Genomic DNA, 22807 nt, shown 5'->3' on the forward strand with positions numbered 1-22807 from the left:
AACGAAGGCGAGTTAAAAGGGCAGTGGAAAGATTAAAAAAAAAGAAAGATATCTCTGACTACCTTCTCATCGTTGTGGCCTAACAATGAAGCGCAGCCATAATAGTCATCCTGAGCCACTGGCACATTTGCGGTCTCTTAATTGCCTTGGGAATGAGCTGCTATGGCTTTGTATTTTATATTATTTTCATGGCCTCTTTTTCTTTCTATATTTTCTCCCTGCAGATAGTTCATATAAAATTCCCCATCCCACAGGGTGTCGATTTCTACCAATATGAATCTTTTCAACCTGGACCGTTTTCGCTTTGAAAAAAGGAGTAAGATTGAGGAAGCTCCCGAAGCAACCCCTCAACCCTCCCAGCCTGGCCCTTCTTCACCAATTTCTCTTAGTGCTGAAGAGGAGAATGCTGAAGGGGAAGTTAGCAGGGCAGACACCCCTGATTCAGATATAACTGAAAAAACAGGTGAGTTGTTATGTTACAGTTTGATGTTGTACAAGAAATTTTTCAAAGATGAAAGGCAGAAGCAATTATAATTTTTATTCTTGATGTCATGTATGTTAATGCATTGTCTTACTCCTTGCCCTTTTAAGTACAGTTTGGGGACTGCTATAGGCATCACATATTGCCAACTAAGCATGTAACCATATCTGCTTAACTTTTATATGAGTTCTTGGAATATGCTCAATGATGGCCTTAGAAATCAGAATATAGGTCATCTTTAGGTCAGTCCTATGAATCACCTAGTTATTTATGACCTAGTTATTTGGCCATATGTTTGCACTGATTACAGTATTTCTCCAAAGAATATTGATCACTTCCCATGAGCTAGACTTTATTCAGGGTGCCTGAAGACAACCCTCTATGAACAAAAGAAGATCAGATTGTATTCAGATTTTGCCAATACTTCCTGGAGATCCCCAAAGTGCAGAAGAATTATTGGTATTCTTCATGGTGAATGAACCATTTTTAATCTGTAGCAGGTTGTCAGGGACTATAGCGTTTGAGAGGAGGCCCAAAATTAGGGTTTTCATTTTAATGTATGTTCTTCTAACAGTTAAAAATTAGAATATATTTGAATATATTCTTACTATGTTTAGACATAGTGCTTTGCATTCTCTCATTTAATTGACACAAAAATCCTATGAGATATTACCCACATTTTGCAGAAATGAGGCCCTGGGAGGTTGAATTGTTAGGAAGTAGGGAGAATCAGAACTCAAATCCAAGCAATCTAATTCTTGCAGGTGAAAGGGATATTATAACTTTTATTTTAATGTTTATTGTAGTAATACTGTTTTTAATATAAAACTTAGCATTTCACAAGCAGCTTTGAAATTAATGTGGACCTGATAAGATTAGCGATATGTGTGTCTTAACCCTTTGTATCTCTTATTTTCTTTGCTACTCTTCTGTTTCAATGTAATGTTGATGGTAGTGTCCCTTGAGTTACCATTAGAATGACGTTTTTAAATACTTTGGTGTAAATGGAACATGGTACAATGATTCGGTTGATTGGATTAAGTAGTAATTAGGAGTCAGATTTTGAAAGGCTCTGTCTAGAGTTTTGAACTTGTCTGAGTTCTGTGCAGAAGCACTGAAGGATTTTAAGCACAAGAGGGATGTCCCTGTATTTATTTTTTCAACAGATGATTTGTTTGCATTATATGCAATAGCTAATGTCTAAACATCCAGATATTTTGCTTTTTAAAAAAATATTCTATTTATTTATTTTTCGAGAGAGGGGAAGGGAGCGAGAAAGAGAGGGAGAGAAACATCCATGTGAGATAGGAACACCGATGAGTTGCCTCTTGCAATGACTCCGACTGGTGACCTGCCCCGCAACCCAGGCACGTCTCCTGACCAGGAATCAAACTGGTAACCTTTTGGTTTGCAGGCCATTGCTCCATCGACTGAGCCATACCAGTCAGGGCCAGGTCCTTTTCTATTTTAACAGTAAATACATTAATCTGTTTCTTAGGTAGTTAGGGCAGGGAGGGTTATTCTGCGGTTTAAGAGCAGAACATATGATTTTGAGTCCTTAGAAACCTCTGTTCATCGTTTTAGTTAAATGGGACATTGGACAAGTCACTTAAAATCTGAGATGCGTACTTTTTTGATATGTAAGATAAAAATACTTTGTAAACTGGAACTCAATGGAATGTTATAGTTATCAATATTAGTAATGTAATATTCTTAATTGCTTTTCTATTCAGAAGATGCTTTTCTGTGTTTTTTCTGTCTGAGGTGACTTCACTCCTTTTTATTGGGACTTTTTTTTGGTACATAAATTCCTTTTAGAACCTGAGATTACCTTTAGGAATTACATGATTAGTCTTCATGACACTGGAAAATACGAAAATTAATTTTGTTCTGGGAATGGTGAGAATTCATCCTATTAAGAATAGAGAGCTTTACATTAGGGAGCGATTATTATAAATGGCACTGTGAATTTTGAAGAATCTTGAAAACTAAGTCTAAGTTTAAACTTTATATTACAGGTACTAGGGATCCATTTCAGGTAGAAGGATGAAATGATGAAAGAAAGTTGTTTGGTGAAAAAGTCAGTCTAGCAGATATGAGTACTATATACATATTTTTTTTGAGGGTGGGGTTCGAAGAGAGAGAAATCATTTAGGAAGCTTTTATAATCCAAACTCGATGGCAGTAGAAATGGAGAAGAAAGAAATGTGAGAGTTCTCAAAACAAGAAAAAGGGCAGGGGTCCTCCCATCTTGCCCTCCTTGACTGAGGACAACCCTTCATTGCTTTTTAGAGAGAGAGGAAGGGAGAAAGAGAAATGTTGATGTAAGAGAGAAACATCAGTTGGGTGCCTCCTTAGTGCTCCCAGACCCAGGATTGTACGCTCCTGGACCAGGGATCAAACCCATAACCTTTTGGTTATGGGAGATGCTCCAACCGAAAGAGCCATACTGGCCAGGGCAAGGTTTTAAAACCTGATTGCTGGTAGGAATGAGATAAAAATTTTAGTTTGATAGTTGAAAAAAAGGTAGTTTTGTACAATAGAATAAATGTGACGTACACCTTATAAGCCATTGGGCATACCTTTAAAAATTCAAGTAAGAATCAAAGTCTTGTCCCAAACTAGCTTATTGGAGTAGATAAAGACAGCTTTAGCATGGGAGATGCAGATGCTGAATTAATGTATGGGCCTGGGACTGTGGAGAGGACAAGATGCTGAAGTTAGGTTTTATAGCAGGACTAGACATGAGATTGGAGAATTATCAGTGGGATGTGAATATTTACCTTACTTCTTTTATCATATGGTAACTTCATATTCTGCCATTGTGGGATGCTGTTCTGTAATTGCTTATTTACAGTAGAGTGTGTTAGGGTCTAAACCAGCTTACAGGAAATTTAAAAAAATTTTTTTTAAATGATCTGTAATCACTCTTTTTTTTTTAGCTAATCTGTTATTTATCTAATTTGAGTTAAGATTTCATTTCTTACCACTCTCCTTAAGTTACTGTGATACAACCACATTGTTTCTTTTTATATATATATAATTTTTTTTATTGTTCAAGTACAGTTGTCTCCATTTTTCTTACACTTCAGCCATCCCCACATCCCACCCTTGATCCTAACCCCCTTTGGTTTTGTCCATGTGTCGTTTATACATGTTCCTGACAACCCTTCCCCCTTTTCCCCCCATTATCCCCTCCCACCTCCCCTCTGGTTACTGTCAGTTTGTTCTTAATTTCAGTGTCTCTGGTTATATTTTGCTTGCTTGTTTGTTTTCTTGATTAGGTTCCACTCATAGGTGAGATTATATGGTATTTGTCTTTCACTGCCTGGTTTATTTCACTTAGCATAATGCTCTCCAGTTCCATCCATGCTGTCCCAAAGGGTAGGAGCTCCTTTCTGCTGCGCAGTGTAAATGTACCATAGTTTTTAGATCCATTCATTTCCTGATGGGCATTTAGGTTGCTTCCAGCACTTGGCTATTGTAAATTGTGCTGCTATGAACATTGGGGTGAGTAGGTTCTTTTGGATTGCTGTTTCAGGGTTCTTAGGGTATAATCCCAGCAGTGGAATTGCTGGGTCAAAAGGCAGTTCCATTTTTAGTATTCTGAGAAAATTCCATACTGTTTTCCACGGTGGGGGCAGCAGTTTGTATTTCCACCAACAGTGCACTAGGGTGCCCTTTTCTCCACAACTGCACGAGCACTTATTTCTTGATTTGGTTATGAGGGCCGTTCTGACCGGTGTGAAGTGGTATCTCATTGTGGTTTTAATTTGCATCTCTCTGATGGCTAGTGATGCTGAGCATTTTTTCATGTCTCTGGGCCCTCTGCATGTCCTCCTTGGGGAAGTATCTGTTCAGGTCCTTCCCATTTTTTATAAAATTGAGTGGCTTGTCTTCCTGGAGTGGTGTCGTGTAAGTTCTTTATATATTTTGGAGATCAAACCCTTGTCTGAGGTGTCATTGACAAATATGTTTTCCCATACAGTTGGTTCTCTTTTCATTTTAATGCTGTTTTCTTTAGCTGTACAGAAGCCTTTTATTTTGATGAGATCCCATTTGTTTATTCTTTCCTTTATGTCCCTTGCTCTAGGGGACATATCGGTGAAAATACTGCTGTGTAGAATACCTGAGATTTTCCTGCCTATGTTCTCCTCTAGGACTTTTATGGTATCATGACTTATATTTAAGTCTATTTAAGGCCATATGAATTTATTTTTGTGTATGGTTTAAGTTGGTGATCAGTCTTCATATTTTTGCATGTAGGTCTCCAGATCTCCCAACCCATTTGTTGAAGAGGCTATATTTACCCCATTTTATGCTTCTGCCCCCTTTGTTGAATATTAATTGACCATAGAGACTTGGGTTTATTTCTGGGCTCTCAAATCTCTTCCACTGGTCTATGTGTCTGTTCTTAGGCCAGTAACAACAGCCACATCATTTCTTGAAAATGTCAAGAGCAGTCCATTCTTTCCTCCTCCTGCTTCCAAAGCCTTGCTGATATTTGCATATGACTCTCAGCTTCTTTATTTCATTAGGGCATAGTGAAATGTTACTCTTTTTAGAAGGCCTTCCCTCGATCACTCTGTCTGAAGTAACAATTCCCCTCCACCCCCAGCTTAACTCTGCTATATGTATTTATCACTGCCAACATAATATTAATGTATTGTCTCTCTTGTTAGACTGTGATCCTCAAGGAGGATCATGCAAATATACAAGGACATGTAAATATACAAGGCCTGGCACAAACAACACCCGTTTTTTATTACAAAAATCTTTTTTTAAAGATTTTATTTATTTATTTTTTAGAGAGAGGAGAAGGGAGGGAGAAAATAGGAAGAGAAACATCAATGTGTGGTTGCCTCTCACATGCCCCCTACTAGGGACCTGGCCTGCAACCCAGGCATATGCTCCGACCGGGAATCGAATCAGGCTGGCGCCCAATCCACTGAGCCACACCAGCCAGGGCACAAAATCTTTTATTACAAAATCATAAGCATATAATTCTGTAGCATAACAATATCACACTGAAGCACACCATATGGCATTTTAGATGAAATGTTCAAATTAAAACTATAAATTATTACACCCACATTATTACCCTACCAACCACACTCAAGCAGGTGTTACTTCTGCTGGACCTTGTGTATAGCTGAAATAGTGCAATGTGAACTCATGGGGGAGATATTAAGCAGTGTAGGATCAAAATTAAATTTACAAATAATCATTTATTCTTCTTGGGAGGATCAGGAAATGTCATGGACAGATGACTTTGAATGGACCTTAACCAATGAATCATTGTTTATTTGGTGAACAAGCAAGCGATGAAAATATATGTTGGCTGAAAGGGTATGTGCAGTGTTTATGGGAAGGGGGAGGTTATCTATGGAAGAGGAGGTTTAGGGCTATGTGGATGAACCTGAAAAGAAAAATATAAACTCAGGTATTTTTAGAGGCCTTCATCTTGTGCCAGGAAGAATGACCTTTATTTGGTATAAACTATACAGCATTTCAGTATGAGAACACAATTAATGGAGCTATTGCATTAGAAGCCTAAATGTAGGGAAATGATAGTAGACAACAGAGGACAGTTTAGGGAAGTTTTATATGATGTATATTTTATGGTATTTTCCAAAGTTTAAAGATAAATCTTCCTTGCTTGGAGAGTTAGGTGATTGACACTTTCAACTGAATGAGGCAGTACATTTAGGACTATACTAAAACAACATTTAGTTTGAGTTACCTCTCATTTGCATAACGAGGTCTAATAGAGAGTTGTATATCAGAGTTTGGAGCCTGAGAAATCAACTTTGGAATCATTGTTGTGGTAGTTGACATAAATGTCCTAAGCAAGGTGTGTAGAAACATCAGCATTTACTGATGGTCAAAGGAAAGTAAACCAATGACAGATATAGAGGATGACTAGAATAGTCATAGAACTGGTAGTATTCTGAAAGCTAAAGGAAGAAGAGTTTACAGTTTGGTATACAGTGAACAGTATCAAGTGTGGAGAAGTCAGATTGGATAGGGACTGATCAGGGACCACTTTTCTTGGAAATTAAGTTACTGTTAACCTTTGTTTCAGTAGAAACGTAAGGAGATGACTATTTCAAAAGGGAAAGAGGAAACACCTTGATGAAGCAATGTTGAGAAAAGATGTTTCAGGATTGTTGGAAATTAAGTGTATTTGTAAAGACATTTTCCCTGGGGTGGGGAGGGGATTGAAGGAAATAAAAAATAGATGGATTCATAGGCTATTTTTGAGGTTGGAATGAAGGAAAGTTTTAATATATGCTTGATAAATTTCTTAGTGACATAAAAGTCTTCAAAAGTGGTTGCCATTTCAATGTGGTTGCCCTGTTGTAAGTAACAGTTGTCAATACGTGAGAGAAAATTTGAAAATTATCAGTTATCAAAAAGATTTCCGGAGAGTACTGCTCCGCCACGTACAGATTATATGATCTTGGGTACATCAGCAATTTTGGACTTCACTTCCTTTGCTTAGATGTTTTCTGAGGTCCCTGCAAACAGTAAAATGGATATGTTTGGAATGATGGTGCAGAATGTATCATTGAGAATCATGGATCTATAACCATTGGGTTTTATAGAACCATGGGATCTATAACCATTCATGCTTTTTTAGATCTGTGTGCCCAAAATGTGAATCATCATCATATCTTTGTATAGTCATTCTGGCTTCTTAATGTCTGCTAGTGTTAGTTGAAAATCAGCGCTTGTTAGAAGAGTTAGTGCTGAATTGTAATAGAAAAATAGAGTACTCATACTTAAATAAAAGTCTTAAGTATATTTAAAATTATATTTTTTTGTTTGTGTTTTCTTTCTATACCTTTTACTTTACAGGCTTACCTATTGTTTTCTTCAAAATAAAATGTTATAAAAAGTTCAATGATACAACATTGTGTAATGAAGAGAACATTTACAGTTTTCATGTCAGTTCATATAATAGATTCCCATTAGTGGACATCGGTTGTTTTGGTTTTTGTCTTCACTTTTTTGCTATCAAGAAAACACTGTAGTGACCATCCTTTTACTCAGATATTTTTGCACATGCACAATCTCGTAGGAGAATCCTGGAAATGGAATTGTCAGAATAGAAGGATAAAACTAATAACTTTAGTAATTGCCCAATCACTCTATACAAAAGTTTTACCAGTTAGTACCAGAATACAGCTTGATTTTCAGATGTCTGGTTTTGAATACTAGATCAAAATATTGTGAACCCTTTTAATCCTTAACCAGCCAGTAGGCAATTATTTTTAGTCTTTATTTTTAAGATTAAGTATGTTTTCAATATATTAGCCATTTGGATTTTTTCTCTGTGACTTTGTTTTTTTGTGTGTGTGTGATAAATGATTTTTAAGTTTTTAATTTTGTTCTTCTAGTTTCCTGTTTGTTTTTTGCCATATAGAAATTTTACATTTATATGTGGTCAGTTTATCATTTTTTTAAGGCTTTTGGTTTTAGGTCCTGAACAGACAGGCATTCTTCATTCCCTATTACCACATAAATATTTTGTCTATATTTTCTTATAGCACAACTGTTAATTTTATTTCTTATTACAGTAAAATACATATATAACAAAATTTACCATCTTAACTGTTTTTAAGTATGCCAATTAAGGAGTGTTAAGTACACTCACATTATTGTACAGCCAATCTTCAAACTCTTCGTCTTGCAAAACTGAAACACTTTACCCATTGAACAATTAATCTCCTACTCCCACCCCCTGGCAGCTACTCTTGTAGTTTCTGTCTCTCTGACTTTGATTACTCTAGGTGCATCATAAAAGTGGAATCATACAGGATTTGTCTTTTTGTGAATGGCTTATTTCACTTTGCATAATATCTTTAAGGTTCATCCATGTTGTAGCATATCACAACTTCTTTTTAAGGCTGAAAAATACTCCATTGTATGTATATACTAATTTTGTTCATCCATTCATTCATGGATGGATATTTGGGTTTATTTCACCTTTTGGCTCTTGTGACTAATGCCGCTATGAAATCAAGTGTACAAATGCATCTTTGAGACTCTGCTTTCAGGTGTTGGGGGCATATTCCCAGAAAGGGAATTACTACATCATGTAAGAAACCATATGTTTTCCATAGCAGCTGTACCATTTTACATTCCCACCAACAGTGCACAGGGTTCCAGTTTTTCCACATCCTTGCCAACACTTGTTATTTTCTGTTGGCTTTATTTTTCCATAGCTAAACTAACCAATGGATATGAGTTGGGCTTTGTGTTGATTTTTTTTTAAATTTTATTTTTAGATTTTATTTGTTTATTTTTACAGACAGGAAGGGAGGGAGAAAAAGAGGGAGAAAGGCATTGATGTGCGAGATATATATTGACTGGTTGCCTCTGAAGCCCCCAACTAAGGACCTGCCCCACAATCCAGGCATGTGCCCTGACTGGGAATTGAACTGGTGACTTTTCGGTTTGCAAGTGCAGGTCAGCACTCAACCCACTGAGCCTCACCAGCCAGGGCAAGTGTTGACTTTTTTAACCTTAAATATCATTTGAAATTTATTTTGTTATAAGGACTAAAGAAAAGGTGATAAAGTTTTCTCCTTTGCTGATTACTTACCATTTATTAGTCAGTTGTTTCAGATCTATTTATTGACAACTATTTTTTCTTTTTTCTTCTCTTTTTTTTTTCATTTTCACCGGTAACTTTATTGATTTGGATATTTTGAGTATGTTGGCTATGTCCCACTATTGGCTTCTAGTGGGTAAAGGCCAGGGAGCTGCTAAATATCTTCCAACTCATAAGACAGTCCCACAGCAAAATAGTTATTTGATTTGCATGCTGGCGCTCAATCCACTGAGCCGCACCAGGCAGGGCTCAAAATAATTATTTGGCCAAATGTCAATAGTACCAAGAAACTTCACAAACCACTTTTGACATGTCTGATCAGTCACAGCACCTTCTCCATACACTGCACAAATCTTTTTTTGCGTTTCAGTAGCATTTTTACCTTTTTTGAAATAATAAAGCATAACACGCCAACAATGTTGCGTATTTTCTTCCATCTTCAATATTAAAATGGCTACACAAAAATCACCCATTTTGATAAGTTTTTTAGAAATGCATGCTGATATGACAGCTGATATGTCACAATACAATCTAACAAAATTGTTTCGAATGAAGTTAAAGACAACTAAGCACTACTAGAGCCAGCATACAGAAAAAACCAAACGAACTTTTTGGCCAACCCAATATATGCAGATTGTTGTGTTACAGATCTCTAGAACTTGGAACACTAAGACTCTGTACCCATTGAACAACTAACTCATTTGCTAATCTTCTCTCAGCCTTCCCTACCTTTTATTTCTGGAGAATATTGCAAAGCACGTAGAAGACATTGTCTTATTTACCAACGATAAGAACGTAAAAAAACATTTTAGTATACCAGTATCACATTAGCAGAAAAAAATAACTTCTTAATATAATTTAATATCTGGTATGTTCGAATTTTCCCAGTTGTCGGAACTAATGTCTTTTTTTTTTATATATTTATTGATTATGCTATTACAGTTGTCCCATTTCCCCCCCTTCACTCAACTCCATCCTGCCCACCCCCTTTCTCCCACATTCCCCCCTATAGTTCATGTCCACGGGTCATACTTATAAGTTCTTTGGCTTCTGCATTTCCTACACTATTCTTAACCTCCCCCTGTCTATTTTCCACCCATCATTTATGCTATTTATTCTCTGTACCTTTCCCCTCTCTCTCCCCTCCCAATCCCCTATTGATAACCCTCCATGTGATCTCCATTTCTGTGGTTCTGTTTCTGTTCTAGTTGTTTGCTTAGTTTGCTTTTGTTTTTGTTTTAGGTGTGGTGGTTAATAACTGTGAGTTTGCTGTCATTTTTACTGTTCATATTTTTTATTTTCTTTTTCTTAGATAAATCCCTTTAACATTTCATATAATAATGGCTTGGTGATGATGAACTCCTTTAACTTGACCTTATCTGAGAAGCACTTATCTTCCCTTCCATTCTAAATGATAGCTTTGCTGGATAGAGTATCTTGGATGTGGGTCCTTGCCTTTCATGACTTGGAATACTTCTTGCCAGTCCCTTCTTGCCTGTAAGGTCTCTTTTGAGAAATCAGCTGACAGTCTTATGGGAACTTCTTTGTAGGTAACTGTGTACTTTTCTCTTGCTGCTTCTAAGATTCTTCCCTTATCTTTAATCTTGGGTAATGTAATTATGATGTGCCTTGGTGTGTTCCTCCTTGGGTCCAGCTTCTTTGGGACTCTCTGAGCTTCCTGGACTTCCTGGAAGTCTATTTCCTTTGCCAGATTGGGGAAGTTCTCCTTCATTATTTGTTCAAATAAGTTTTCAATTTGTTGTTCTTCCTCTTCTCCTTCTGGCACCCCTATAATTCGGATGTTGGAACGTTTCAAGATGTCCTGGAGGTTCCTAAGCCTGTCCTCATTTTTCCAAGTTCTTGTTTCTTCATTCTTTTCTGGTTGGGTGTTTCTTTCTTCCTTCTTGTCCACACCATCGATTTGAGTCCCAGTTTCCTTTGCCTCACTATTGGTTCCCTGTACATTTTCCTTTGTTTCTCTTAGTATAGCCTTCATTTTTTCATCTAGTTTTCGACCAAATTCAACCAATTTTGTGAGTGTCTTAGTAACCAGTATTTTGAACTGTGCATCCGATAGGTTGGCTATCTCTTCCTCGCTTAGTTGTATTTTTTCTGGAGCTTTGAAGTGTTCTGTCATTTGGGCCTTTTTTTTTTTTTTTTTTTTGTCTTGGTGCATCTGTTACTTAAAGGGGCGGAGGCTTAGGTGTTCCAGGGTCAGGGCGGGGTAACGCTGATTGCTACGCTCTGACGCTGTAAGTGGGGGAGGGGCCGAGAGGGAGCAATGGCGCCCGCTCTACTCTCCACCGGATTTCAATCACTCCCTCCACTACCCACAATCAAATTGGGCCCCTCTGGTGCTGGTTCCCGAGTGGGTGGGCTTGTGCACACTCCAGGCCCCTTTGGGTCTCTCCAGCGACCTCTCCTGTGAGGCTGGGAGTCTCTCCTGCTGCCGCCCCAACCCCCACGGGCGCTTTCAATCAGAGGTTTGAGGCTTTATTTCCCCACTCTGGAGCCCTGCGTTGCGTGGTCTGCTGCGCTCCGCGCCGTTCGTCCAGGTTTATCTGTGCATGAGTGTGGGGACGAGGGGTCTGCTACCCGCCGCTCTTCCTGCCCCATTCTCCGCCACTCTGAGTCCGGCCCTCTTGGTTTATCTTTGCAAATGTGGGGCCGCAGGGTCTGCTCCTGCTCGGACTGCCTGCCCCGTTCGTCCAACACTCCGCCAGTCTCGGTCCCGCCACGGCCACGAGAGTCCTCTCCATCCCGGTGCCCGTCTCTGCCCCTCCTACCGGTCTGGATGTATGTTTCTTTTTTATCTCCCTGGTGTTGGACTTCCTTGCTGTTCGATTCTCTGTCAGTTCGGTTGTGCGAGGAGGCGCAGTGTGTCTACCTACGCCGCTATCTTGGTTCTCCGACAACTATTTTTTCTTATATTTGAAATGTCATCACTAGTCTAAATTCTTATTTTCATCTTATGAGTCATTAACCTGTTCCTTTTATAGTAGTTTATCACATTATTTTAATTCTTGTTTTATGCTCTATATGTAATGTATTGTTTTGATATGGTTTTCTTATTTTTTTCTTCCTTTTTGACCTGAAATTTCATATACGTGGTTTCTGTGGTTTTTATTTCTTCAGTTTTCAAGTGGCTGAAGTTTTGCTTTAATGTTTTTGTTAACATTTACTTCTAATAGCACTATTTTGTGACCAGAGAATATGGTCTATACTATTTCTTTTGCAAATTTACTGAGATTTTCTTTGTGGCTTAATACACAATTTCTATAAAAAGTTCTAAGCACTTGAAAAGAAGACATAATATAAGTGTAAATATAATGATGTGCCAACTAATAGGTGAGTTTTATTATCTATATCATTTTTTTCACTGGATCACAAAAGTATCATAAATCAATTTCTTGGATCCTGACTAATTTTTGATGGAGTACAAGGAATAGAAAATTATCAAAGCATATCACTGTATAGGCTCTGAAATTTTAGTTTGTTATATGTGTCTGACAATTTGTGTGTTCAGGATCATAATCTAAAATGTATCTCTTACAGTGGGTTCCAATTAAAAACACTTGAAAAACTGTTCTATATGTTAATTATTTTTGTGCTTGCTTCTCCATTTAGAGTTCAGAGAAGAGAGTTAAAAGCTCATACTTGTCTCTATAAACCTTTTGCTTTATATATCCTGCAGTGTTTATGTACTTTATTATTAGTATGTAGTTGAGGTATATGTGAGTTATATTTTTATTTTGGATACACATTCTGTTATTAAAAGTACTTCCCAGGCTTAACACTTTTGCCTTGTCTAATACTGACAGCATGAGTTTCTTTTCTTTTACATTTTTTAATTTATCTTTTGACTTAAACTTGAAATGTTCTTTCTCATTCATTTTAGAGTGATGTGTTAGAAACTACTCTTTAGTCTGGTAGTCAGTGTACTCTTTGTTTTAGCACTTACATCAGGTAGTTTGAGATATCTTTGATAAGGTGCTGAAGGTATTTCCCTTATGACATTCAAATTAAAGACTGTCCAGATTTTGCAGTCTTACTGTTTTAGTGATAACCCTTTTAAGAGGGCAAATATATGACGTCTTTTACTTGGTATTTAAAGGAACTTCCTTGAAATTCAGTTGCCATGTTAAAGAATTGAACCATGTATAGCAGTGCACAATTTGAATATAAAAAATGGCACCTTTTGTTAAATCTGCAGATAGGTATCAAAGTTTGTGTTTTCATTTTCCTTTGGCAAATTACTTTGTGGATTATCAGTATGATTTAGACTATTTCTTTGTGAACTCAGTCTCCTAGTAGTGATGACAACCAAGACATTTTTCCCATGAACAGCTTGGTGAGAACTGAGTTGTTTGAGAACCAAGACGTTCAGGAACCAAGGTTTCACTGTACTTGTGTTTTCACTATGTCAGTACTTGCACTGATTGTGCAAAAGCAGTGGTATTTCAAAGTGCTGGTGCCTTATCATGAATCAAGGCCAAGACTTAACTCTTATAGTAGTCATTGCACTCTTAAAACCTTTTAAATGCCAGTTTCACTTAAGAATGTTACCGATAAAGCAGTAAAAATTGTAAATTTTAGTTAACCTCAGCTTGTCAGTGGGCACTTTTAAAGTATTTTGTGAAATAAAACGTGAACTCCCCTTTGCTGCATACCAGAACACAATGATTATTTCAAGGGAAACCACTTGAGCGATTGCTTTGAGTTGTGAGCTGAACTTGTCATTTTTTTCACAGAACACTGTTTTTACCTGAGAGGATGATTGACTGACAAACTACATTTATGCAGACTTCAGTAGTTAGCAGACGTTTTCTCAAAAACGAACAGTGATATCAAGGAAGACAACTGACAATATTTATTGCTAGTGATAAAAGTCTAGTTTTCAAAAGAAAGTTTGGATTTTGGAAAATTAATATCCATGATTCTGAGTTTGACAATCACCAGATATTTAGAAATCAGTGATGATGTTATTGAATCTAATTTTCTTTTAAATGTCATGAAATATGTCAACATTTGGCAGATCTGCATTAATCGGGGAGTGAACCAATATTTTCCAAATGAACGATGCACACTGTTAACAGAATGATGTAGGGGTTAAAGGTCTGTTACAGTGCAAGATAGACCAATGAGTGTGAATGTAACAGAATGCAAAAGTTTCTTCATGTGTTTTTTTATTCCAAACTGCAATTAACCTTTAAAAAACTACCACCTGTCAAATTTGGGTTTCGTGTCGAAGAACATCGACGGTAATGTAAAATAAAAAAGATATGGAAGTACTCTTTATTTCCTGAATTATGTAACTGCATGAGGTGTGATTTTCTTCATAAACCTAAACAAAAACAGTAATACTAGAGTAGATTAATTGCAGAAACAGATAAGAAAATCGAGCAGTCTTGTGTTAAACCAGAGATTTTCACAAATGGAAAACAATTCTGCTCTCTTCTCACTGGGAGATAGCGGTGGGAAGACGGGATATAGTTTTCATAAATATATTTGTTAACGTATAATGATTTTGCTTAATATTTAAACATTTTCTCAGTTTCTGTTTTCTAATATGATAAATATCATAGATATACCCAACATAGACAGAAACTCTTTGGGGCCTTCAATTTTTAAGAGTGCAAACAGGTCCTGAGTTTGAGAAATGCTGTTGTATTATAACCTTTCCTCATCCCCATATTACCAGACTACTTCCTCGGTTAGTCACGTCTTCTGAATGCCACTTGGTTTAGTGCACTATACATGTTTAATGTATATATTTTGATGGTATACATATTATATATCCAGTAAAAGCTCTAAGTTATGGAGTACATGATGGAGAGTAAGCCAGTTTTTCTTTGTTTTTGTCTTGTTAACTAAGCATATTAAACTTTAGTTTTAAAAGTTGGTATGACACCATATTTTCTACTATAATCTGTTTCAAGTAAGGGGAGAAAATTAAAAAGAAGATGAATCAAGTTCAAGAGACTCTAGTTTTCCTAATACTGACAGAACCTTTAGGCCCCCAAGCACTTAGGCATTTAAATGACTAGCCTTGAAGAGATTATTCTTCATTTTTTAAAAAAGATTTTATTTATTTTCAGACGGAGGAGAGAGGAAAGAGAAAGGGAGGGAGAGAAACATAAGTGTGTGGTTGCCTCTCGCACCCCCCCCCACTGGGGACGTGGTCTGAGACCCAGGCACGTGCCCTGACTGGGAACCAAACCAGTAACCATTTGGTTCACAGGCCTGTTCTCAATCCACTGAGCAACACCAGCCATGGCAGATTATTCTTCATTTTATATAAAGGGACTTTTATATAAAAAGAAAATAAGATAATCCAAGTCATTTTGTCATAAACTCTTTTAAAATGTAAGAAAGCAAGACACTGTCATTGAAGTGTTCAGATAATATGCATTAGCTTTAGGTCAAATTTTTGATACATTAAAGATCTAAAATTTTGGTGTTATGTATGATTTGTGATATACCATGAACACTTTGTGAAAGCAGAATCCATAGTACCTTTATAGTTATTTTACGGGAATTAGACTGTAATTTTATTGTACATAATTATCAGAATTTGTAAAAGTCTTTATATTTATGTCAGTTAACACAGCTATAGTTTGTTCCAATGAGGAGTTCCTAACCTAGGGCACACTCAACATTTATCAAATTGTTGTTTTGGGAAAATATGATTTGCTTTTTGATAGTGTTAGTAGGACTTCATTGTAAGAAGTAAAGAAATGTTATCACCCTCTGGGAAGGCCAAGAGTTTAATAGAGTGTAAGGATTTAGGCTTTGGGGCTTGGATTTCAGCTGTGCTTTCTTCTGTATGACTGAACAAGTTGCTTTCTCTCAACTTGGGATTAGCTATGAAATGGTGGTATAATGCGTGCCCTGGAGATTATTGTGAGGATTAAGAATATTTCACTTGAGAACTTGAAATTCACCTAGAAAGTAGATAATGGTAGCAATTTTTCTCTTTTTTATTGAATTTATTGGGGTGATAACTGGTTAACAAAATATGTAGGTTTCAGGTGTACAATTCCATGTAGGTAGCTATTGTTTTTTAAATCAATGCTTTTGAAATAAAGAGTTGTCTGGTCATTGCTTTTTAAAATAGATTCATTCGACCAAGAAACAAACTACTTTTACTTTAATGTGAATTTCTTAAATCTGATCTCTTCCTCCTCCAATATATAAGGGGGAATGGTGATTTTGCTGGGAGAAGGAAGGGAGAATAAATAAGTGCTTGGAGAAAGAAGACCTTGGTAGAATACTTTACTCACCCGTTCTGAAGAGACAGACGATGCAAACATTTTTTACTTTGTGAGGACTGCTGCAACAAAATACTACACACTGGGTGACTTAAGCAATAGACATTTAATTTCCCCTGGGTCTGGAGGTGAGAAGCTGGAGATCAAAGTGTTGGCAGGTTTGGCTTCTTTTGAGGCCTTTCTCTTTGGCTTGCAGACGGCCGCCTTCTTGCTCTAACCTCATACGGCCTTTCCTCTGTGCAAGCACATCCTTAGTGTCTGTTTCTTAATAAGCACATCAGTCATGTTATGTTAGGGCCCCCACCCTAATGGCCTCATTTTAATTACTCATCTCTCTAAAGGTTCTGTCTCCAAATACATTACCTGCTGCAGTACTGAGTTTTGGAATTTCAACATATGAATTTCAAGGGAACATAATTCAGCCCATAGCACAACCATTACATAAACATAATGTTTATTGAATACTTGCTATGTGCCAATACTGAACTAAATGCTTAATAAATATCATCTGATTTTATATGTAAATTAGCCCTGTGATTATTAAGCATCTTTGTTTTACATGGGAGGACGCTTAGGCTTAGCCAGGGGTGTCCAACCTTTTGTTGTCTCTGGGTCACTGGAAGAAGAGTTGTCTTGGGCCACACATTAAATACACTGAGACAAGTAATCACCAAAAAATCTCAGTGTTTTAGGTAAATTTACAATGTTGTGTTGGGCTGCATTTATGGCCATCCTGGGATCATGTGGCCCACAGGTGTCAGGTTAGACACACCTGGTTAAGTAACTTGGCTAAGAGACAGGATTGAAATTCAAGTTTTGGGGGCTCTAGTGTCTGTGTTCTGTTAGGTAAGAACTGAACTAGGAGATAGAAGCACAGAGACAAAAGGGTTAGAATATGAAACACAAACCTTAGTTTTGCAGTTTTCACTGGGGACTTGCTAGTAAATAACATGTGAAATGGAAAATCATTTAACACCAGCCTTGGTTGAATAGTAATTTTTTCCTTTTAAAAATGGTAGAAATTTTTGGTTTTAGGATGGAAACAGTGAATGAAGTTAAAGATGTTTAGCTCATCATTCTAATTATTTTCAAGTTGCTCAAATGCCTTTCTCCTGTTTTCTTTTACAGAAGATTCTAGTGTTCCAGAAACTACAGTAAATGAAAGAAAACCAAGTATATCATATTTCAAGAATGAAGGAGGAATACAGTATATTGATTTGTCCTCTGATAGTGAAGATATTGTTACTCCAAACTGTTCCAGCACAGTTCAAGAGACAAAATTCAACAAAGACACAGTGATTATAGTGTAAGCAGCTTAAAGATTCATTATATTTGCCTATGGAAGGGTGTTTTTGAGAAAAAGTTCCTCAATTTTAAATGTTTTCCCCTTTTTGACTTTTTCCTACTATATCTTTGTTATTTTTTCCCCTAACTTAGAAATGTAGAGAGGTTGTGTGTGTATGTGTTTCTGGATAGCAGTCATTTTCAGTAAGTTTAGTGAGCAGATTTTTTTTAACTCTCCATAGATGAAAAAAAAATTTTTAACAAATACCATTGTTCATTTATAACTGCCTCATGATTTGTTTACTCCCAGAGTCAAATCACTTTCACACTTTTTGGGCACATTCTGTGGGGTAGCGTGGAGTTTCTGTTGTAGTCAGGTGGAAAGATAATTTAAAATTATCTTTAATTTTTAAAACATTAAAAAAATGCTTTCTGTCAAATAATAGATACCATGGCCAAAAAAGGGGAAAGAAATAGGGAGTTCAGGGCCAGGGGTAGGTACATGGTTTCTCTTTTTAAGATTTTGTTTATTTTATTTATTTTTAGAGAGAGGGGAAAGGTGGGAGAGAGAGAGAGAGAGAAACATCAATCAGTTGCCTCTCGCACGCCCCCCAACCTGGGGCCTGGCCTGAAACCCAGGCATGTGCCCTGACTGAGAATGGAATCAGCGACTTTTTGGTTGGCGGAACAGTGCCCAAGGCACTGAACCACACCAGTTAGGGCAGTGCATGGTTTCTTAGGAGCGCAGTTAGTAAAAAGCTTCATTGAGAAGATAGTAATTGAGTGAAGACCTGAGGGGATAAGAAAGTGAACCATAATGGAAAGAGGGGCAGAGAATATATATTCCAGGCTTTGGGAACCGCCTGTTCAATGACCCTGAAGTAGCTTTATGTCTGGCATTTTTGAGGGAAGTGGGGGGCAAATGATGCAGAATGTCGGTACTGAGGTTACCAAGTAAGGAGTAGTGGGGTAGAGGAGGGGCTTAGTCATGTTAAACCCATAGGCTATTTGGCTTTTACTGTGAATGAGATGGGAAGCTAATTGAGCAAAGGAGTAAAATTACCTGACGTGTACTTAAAAGGACTTTGAGGCTGTAGGGAAGCCGTAGTAGAAGCATGAATACTGTTTTAATAACCAGGCAAGAAATTATGGAGGCTTAGACCCGGCTAATACTTGTGGAAATGATGAAGAGTGGTGAGATTCTGCTTATACTTTGAAGGCAGAGCAGAGAGGATTTATTGATGGACTTCATGTAGGATAGGAGAGAAAGGAGTCCGGGATGACCAGAAGATTTTTGGCCTGAGCAACTAGAAGGACGGAGTTACCATTGACTAAGATAAGAAGACTCTGGGGTATCTTCCTTTTGAAGCAAAGATTCAGTCTTGAATGTGCTGTAATTAAGAAGACTCTTGAGACATATAAGCAGAGATGTGACATTGGAGTGCTGGGGAAAGATCTAGGTTTCGTACCTAATTTTAGGAGTTGCAGAATATAGATGCTTTTCCTTTTTATTGAGTGTAACAGGGTGACACTAGTTAACAAAATTATACAGGTTTCACAGTGCCACAACACTTCATCTCTACCCTATATCGTGTGTTTACCACCCCAGGTCAGATTTCTTTCCAGAATATAGATTTGATGTTTAAAGCCATATGATTAAATGAAATCACCAAGGGACACTACAATAGCTGGAAAAGAGATCTCCTGGTTGAAGGACTTAGGCCAGGGGAACTCCAGCTTTTAGGAACCTGGAGATGAGAAGAAACTTTTAAGAGGTTTTAAGAAGGAACAGTCCTGCAGTTAAGGGAAAGGCCAAAAGGTTGTGTGATCAGTACCTAAGTAAAGAAAGTTTTACAAGAAGGAGCAAGAGATTGAGACTATTTGCTGCTGTTGCTAAGGATTTCCTTTAAAAATGAACTTTTGTATATAAACTGTGATGAACGTGCCTTTATCCTGAAATTCACTCTGAAATAACAAATTCATTCTGTATGGTTAATCTTGTAAATAAATATATTAGCCTTACCCCCAGTTTTTACTGTTTATTCTGAAAAAAATTTAAACTTAGTGAAAAGTTTTAACATTATAAACTAAGACTCACCCATTTCTCCATATTTGCATTATCACCTTCATAAGTAATAATTAGAATTGTTATTGAACTCTTTATATTCACATTTATCTGCTAAGAATAACGTCATTCTCTTACATTACAAAAGTACGATTTCAAATTCAGAAATACCAATTAACGTTGGTATAATACTGTTACCTAAATACATAGTACATATTTAAATTTTATCAGTTAATCTCAGTAATGTCTTTTGTAGTATTGCTTCTCAAAAGTAGTAGTTTGTAAACAATGTACTGATTTCTTCACCAAGAAAATCTTGTAATAACATGTATATATCTCTTCTAGACTAAGCAATACGCTTAGTACTATAGTTATTTGGCCTTCTGTTGTAAATTCCTTATCTAGCCATGGACAGATAGCAGTTGGACTTCCAAGGACTAGCAGTCAGTCCTTGCACCATATTTTGAGTAGTACTGTAATAGTAGTCCCCCCCAGTACTCTATGTTGGGTTTAGTTTGTCACTTCTCTTTAATCTCATTTACTCTGAAATGGGTTCTCGGCCTTCTTTCATTTCTCACTGTATTGACCTCTAAAGATAACAGGTCAGTTTCATTCTGTTTTTTTTAGGATGTCTGAATTCGTACGCACCTGATGTTTCTTCATGATTAAATTTAAGTGACAAATGCTGTATGAATGATCTGTGTCCTTTTCAGCGAGCGTGTCACGTTAGGAGGCACATCGATACCAGCCGTTGTTGGTGAAATGAACTTTAACAACTCAGAAACCTGTTGGGTTTCCCTTATAAAGTTACCATTTCCCTCTTTCTAATGATGAAATAATGTATAGGGAGATACTTTAATCTAAGTAATGATTCTGTTCCCTATCAGACTTTCAGTAGTTTTAGCATTTATTGGCAATTCTTGCCTGAATGGGTTATTACAATGGTAATTGCAAAATGATGGTCTTCTAACTCGCTTTCAGGAATTTATATTTTATTTGTTATTTTGTAAAGAAGATTTTTCTCACTTCTCCCCATTCATTTTTTATATAGTACATTAAATAAGAAAATGGAATCATAGATACTTATTTGTTCAGTGGGCTAAAACCTATTAGTGTCATTATTCATTTTGATGCTCACATTGCTCAGTTTTGTCAGGTGAGGGCCCCTTCAGGAAGGCTATAGTTTTGAGAGGTTTCTATCATTTTTTGAGTGTGTCTCTTCTGACACAAGACTTGTACTATACCTACTCTAGTCTAAAATCAGAGTTTACCATTTCTCCAAGTAGCACTGGCTCCTTTTGGAAGGGAATGGTATTTGGCATTGTGGGGAGTAGGTGTGTTCTTTCCTTGCTTTGAGTGAGGTGAGGTTATATCATTGCCCTTTCAGCCGAACGGGCTAGGAAATGAGGAAGGGGGAGAATGTATGGGAGATGTTTTTTGTGTTTTTAAATCAGGAGTTTCTCGTGATACCTTCAATTCTAATCTACCACTATAAGGCTCTTTCTTGTCTTCCCTATATTTCCTTCTCTGACAGTGAGAACTCTGGCTTCCTCCAGTATCAGTATACTTACCAACGGGCACAATTATCCCGTATACATAAAATAGTTTTAGCGTTGCCATAATCATGCCACTTGGCAATTAGGCCCACTAGATGGTGTTCAAGATTTGTTTACAAGGGTTTTTTTTGTCTTTATATTGAGGGTAAATAATCATAGTACTTAGATTATTTACTTAAATTTATTTCTGTGTTATTCATTTGAAATATAGGTCAGCCTATTAATTTCTGTTTGTATTCCTTTTAGGGTTTTCCCTTGTCCTTTTTTAAAATTTTTACATTGGAATATTTAAAATATTAACAAGGTTCCCAAAAATTAAAACTGTATATAGGATGTTTTTCTTTAATGTATCTTTTTTCCTTCTTATTTCTTACATGAAAAATAGCAGACTATAGATGTACCTACATACATTCATATATATATTCATGTGTTCTTTATTTTATTCACTTAGCAGTGTACTATCCTGGAAATCATATCAATTTGTAGAAACCCTTGTTCTTTTTCACAGCTCCATAGTACTACACTGTGTGAATGTTTCATAGTTACAACTAGTACTCGTGTACGGGTCATTTTGGGTTATCAGGGTCTGTTCTTAACCTTTACCCTGTTGACAGTTTGGGTCAGATAATTCTTTGTTTGAGGGACTATGCTATACATTATAGAATGTTTAGCAGAATCCCTGACTTGTACTTATTAGATACCAATAGCACCTCTGTAGTCAAGAAATTAAAATGACCCCAGATATTGCCAAATGTCCTCCGAGGTCAAAATCTGTCCCCTTTTAAGAAACACTGATGTGGACAATAGTCAGAAACTCTGGCAGTTGATGAAATCTCCCAGGAAGCATTAATAGACACGGAGGAAATGAAGATAGGATCTCGGTAACACCCTGCAAATTAAGAAAGTGAACAGAAGACGAAAAGCCTTGGATAAGTTTTGAGAACAGGCAGAGACGTAATGAGAATATCAGAATTAATAATGTTGGAGAACCTGTGGGGTGATGGTAGGGGTAGGGTGGGACCAGATTTTCAAAGAGATTTGTCCACAGTGTATGGAACCAGAGGAATAGATAATAAAAGGTTTTTATCCCATTCAGCATTTTAGAGGGTATTAACGCCCTTAGAAACAGTTTCACCATAGTGGTGAGAAAAAAGATATAAAATAGAGAGTGGACAAGTAAATAGGAAATGAGAATATAGAAAATCAGTCTTACAAAATTTGTGAAAGAAAGGAGAATTTGCTTATTTCGCTGCTGTGTTCACAGTGCCTAGAAGTTCCGGCACATCAGAGTCATTGGATTAGTTAATTGAGCCTTCAGCATATTGCAGGCGTGGGAAGAGGAGCTTGGGGAGAGAGAAAAATTGGGGAGAGGAGATAGCTGATAGTTAACAGGGTCTGGGTAGGAAGTAGAAAGGCCTAGAATACCTTAGCACTGAGAGCAGATTTTGCCTTCAACAGAAGGTAATAGCTTTATTGGAGTCCAGGTAACAGAACACAAAGTGAGGTCACCTGTTGTTCTTGTAGATTATT

General features: G+C 37.0%; 1 protein-coding gene across 5 annotated transcripts in view; it reads left to right on the forward strand.

Moving 5' to 3' along the window:
• SMARCAD1 (SNF2 related chromatin remodeling ATPase with DExD box 1) overlaps positions 1-22807 on the forward strand; it is a 101476-nt gene that overhangs the window by 536 nt on the left and 78133 nt on the right. For 4 of the 5 annotated variants that reach the window (XM_024574808.3, XM_024574810.3, XM_024574809.3 and 1 more), the window contains exons 2-3: positions 225-463; positions 17501-17678. In XM_024574808.3, the coding sequence (XP_024430576.2) occupies positions 274-463; positions 17501-17678 (368 nt within the window). In that variant the 5' untranslated portion in view covers positions 225-273. The remainder of the gene's footprint in view (positions 1-224; positions 464-17500; positions 17679-22807) is intronic. The other variant, XM_045183658.2, reaches the window with a different exon arrangement.

The sequence above is a fragment of the Desmodus rotundus genome, chromosome 4 (assembly GCF_022682495.2).
Source record: "Desmodus rotundus isolate HL8 chromosome 4, HLdesRot8A.1, whole genome shotgun sequence".
Lineage (NCBI taxonomy): Eukaryota > Metazoa > Chordata > Mammalia > Chiroptera > Phyllostomidae > Desmodus > Desmodus rotundus.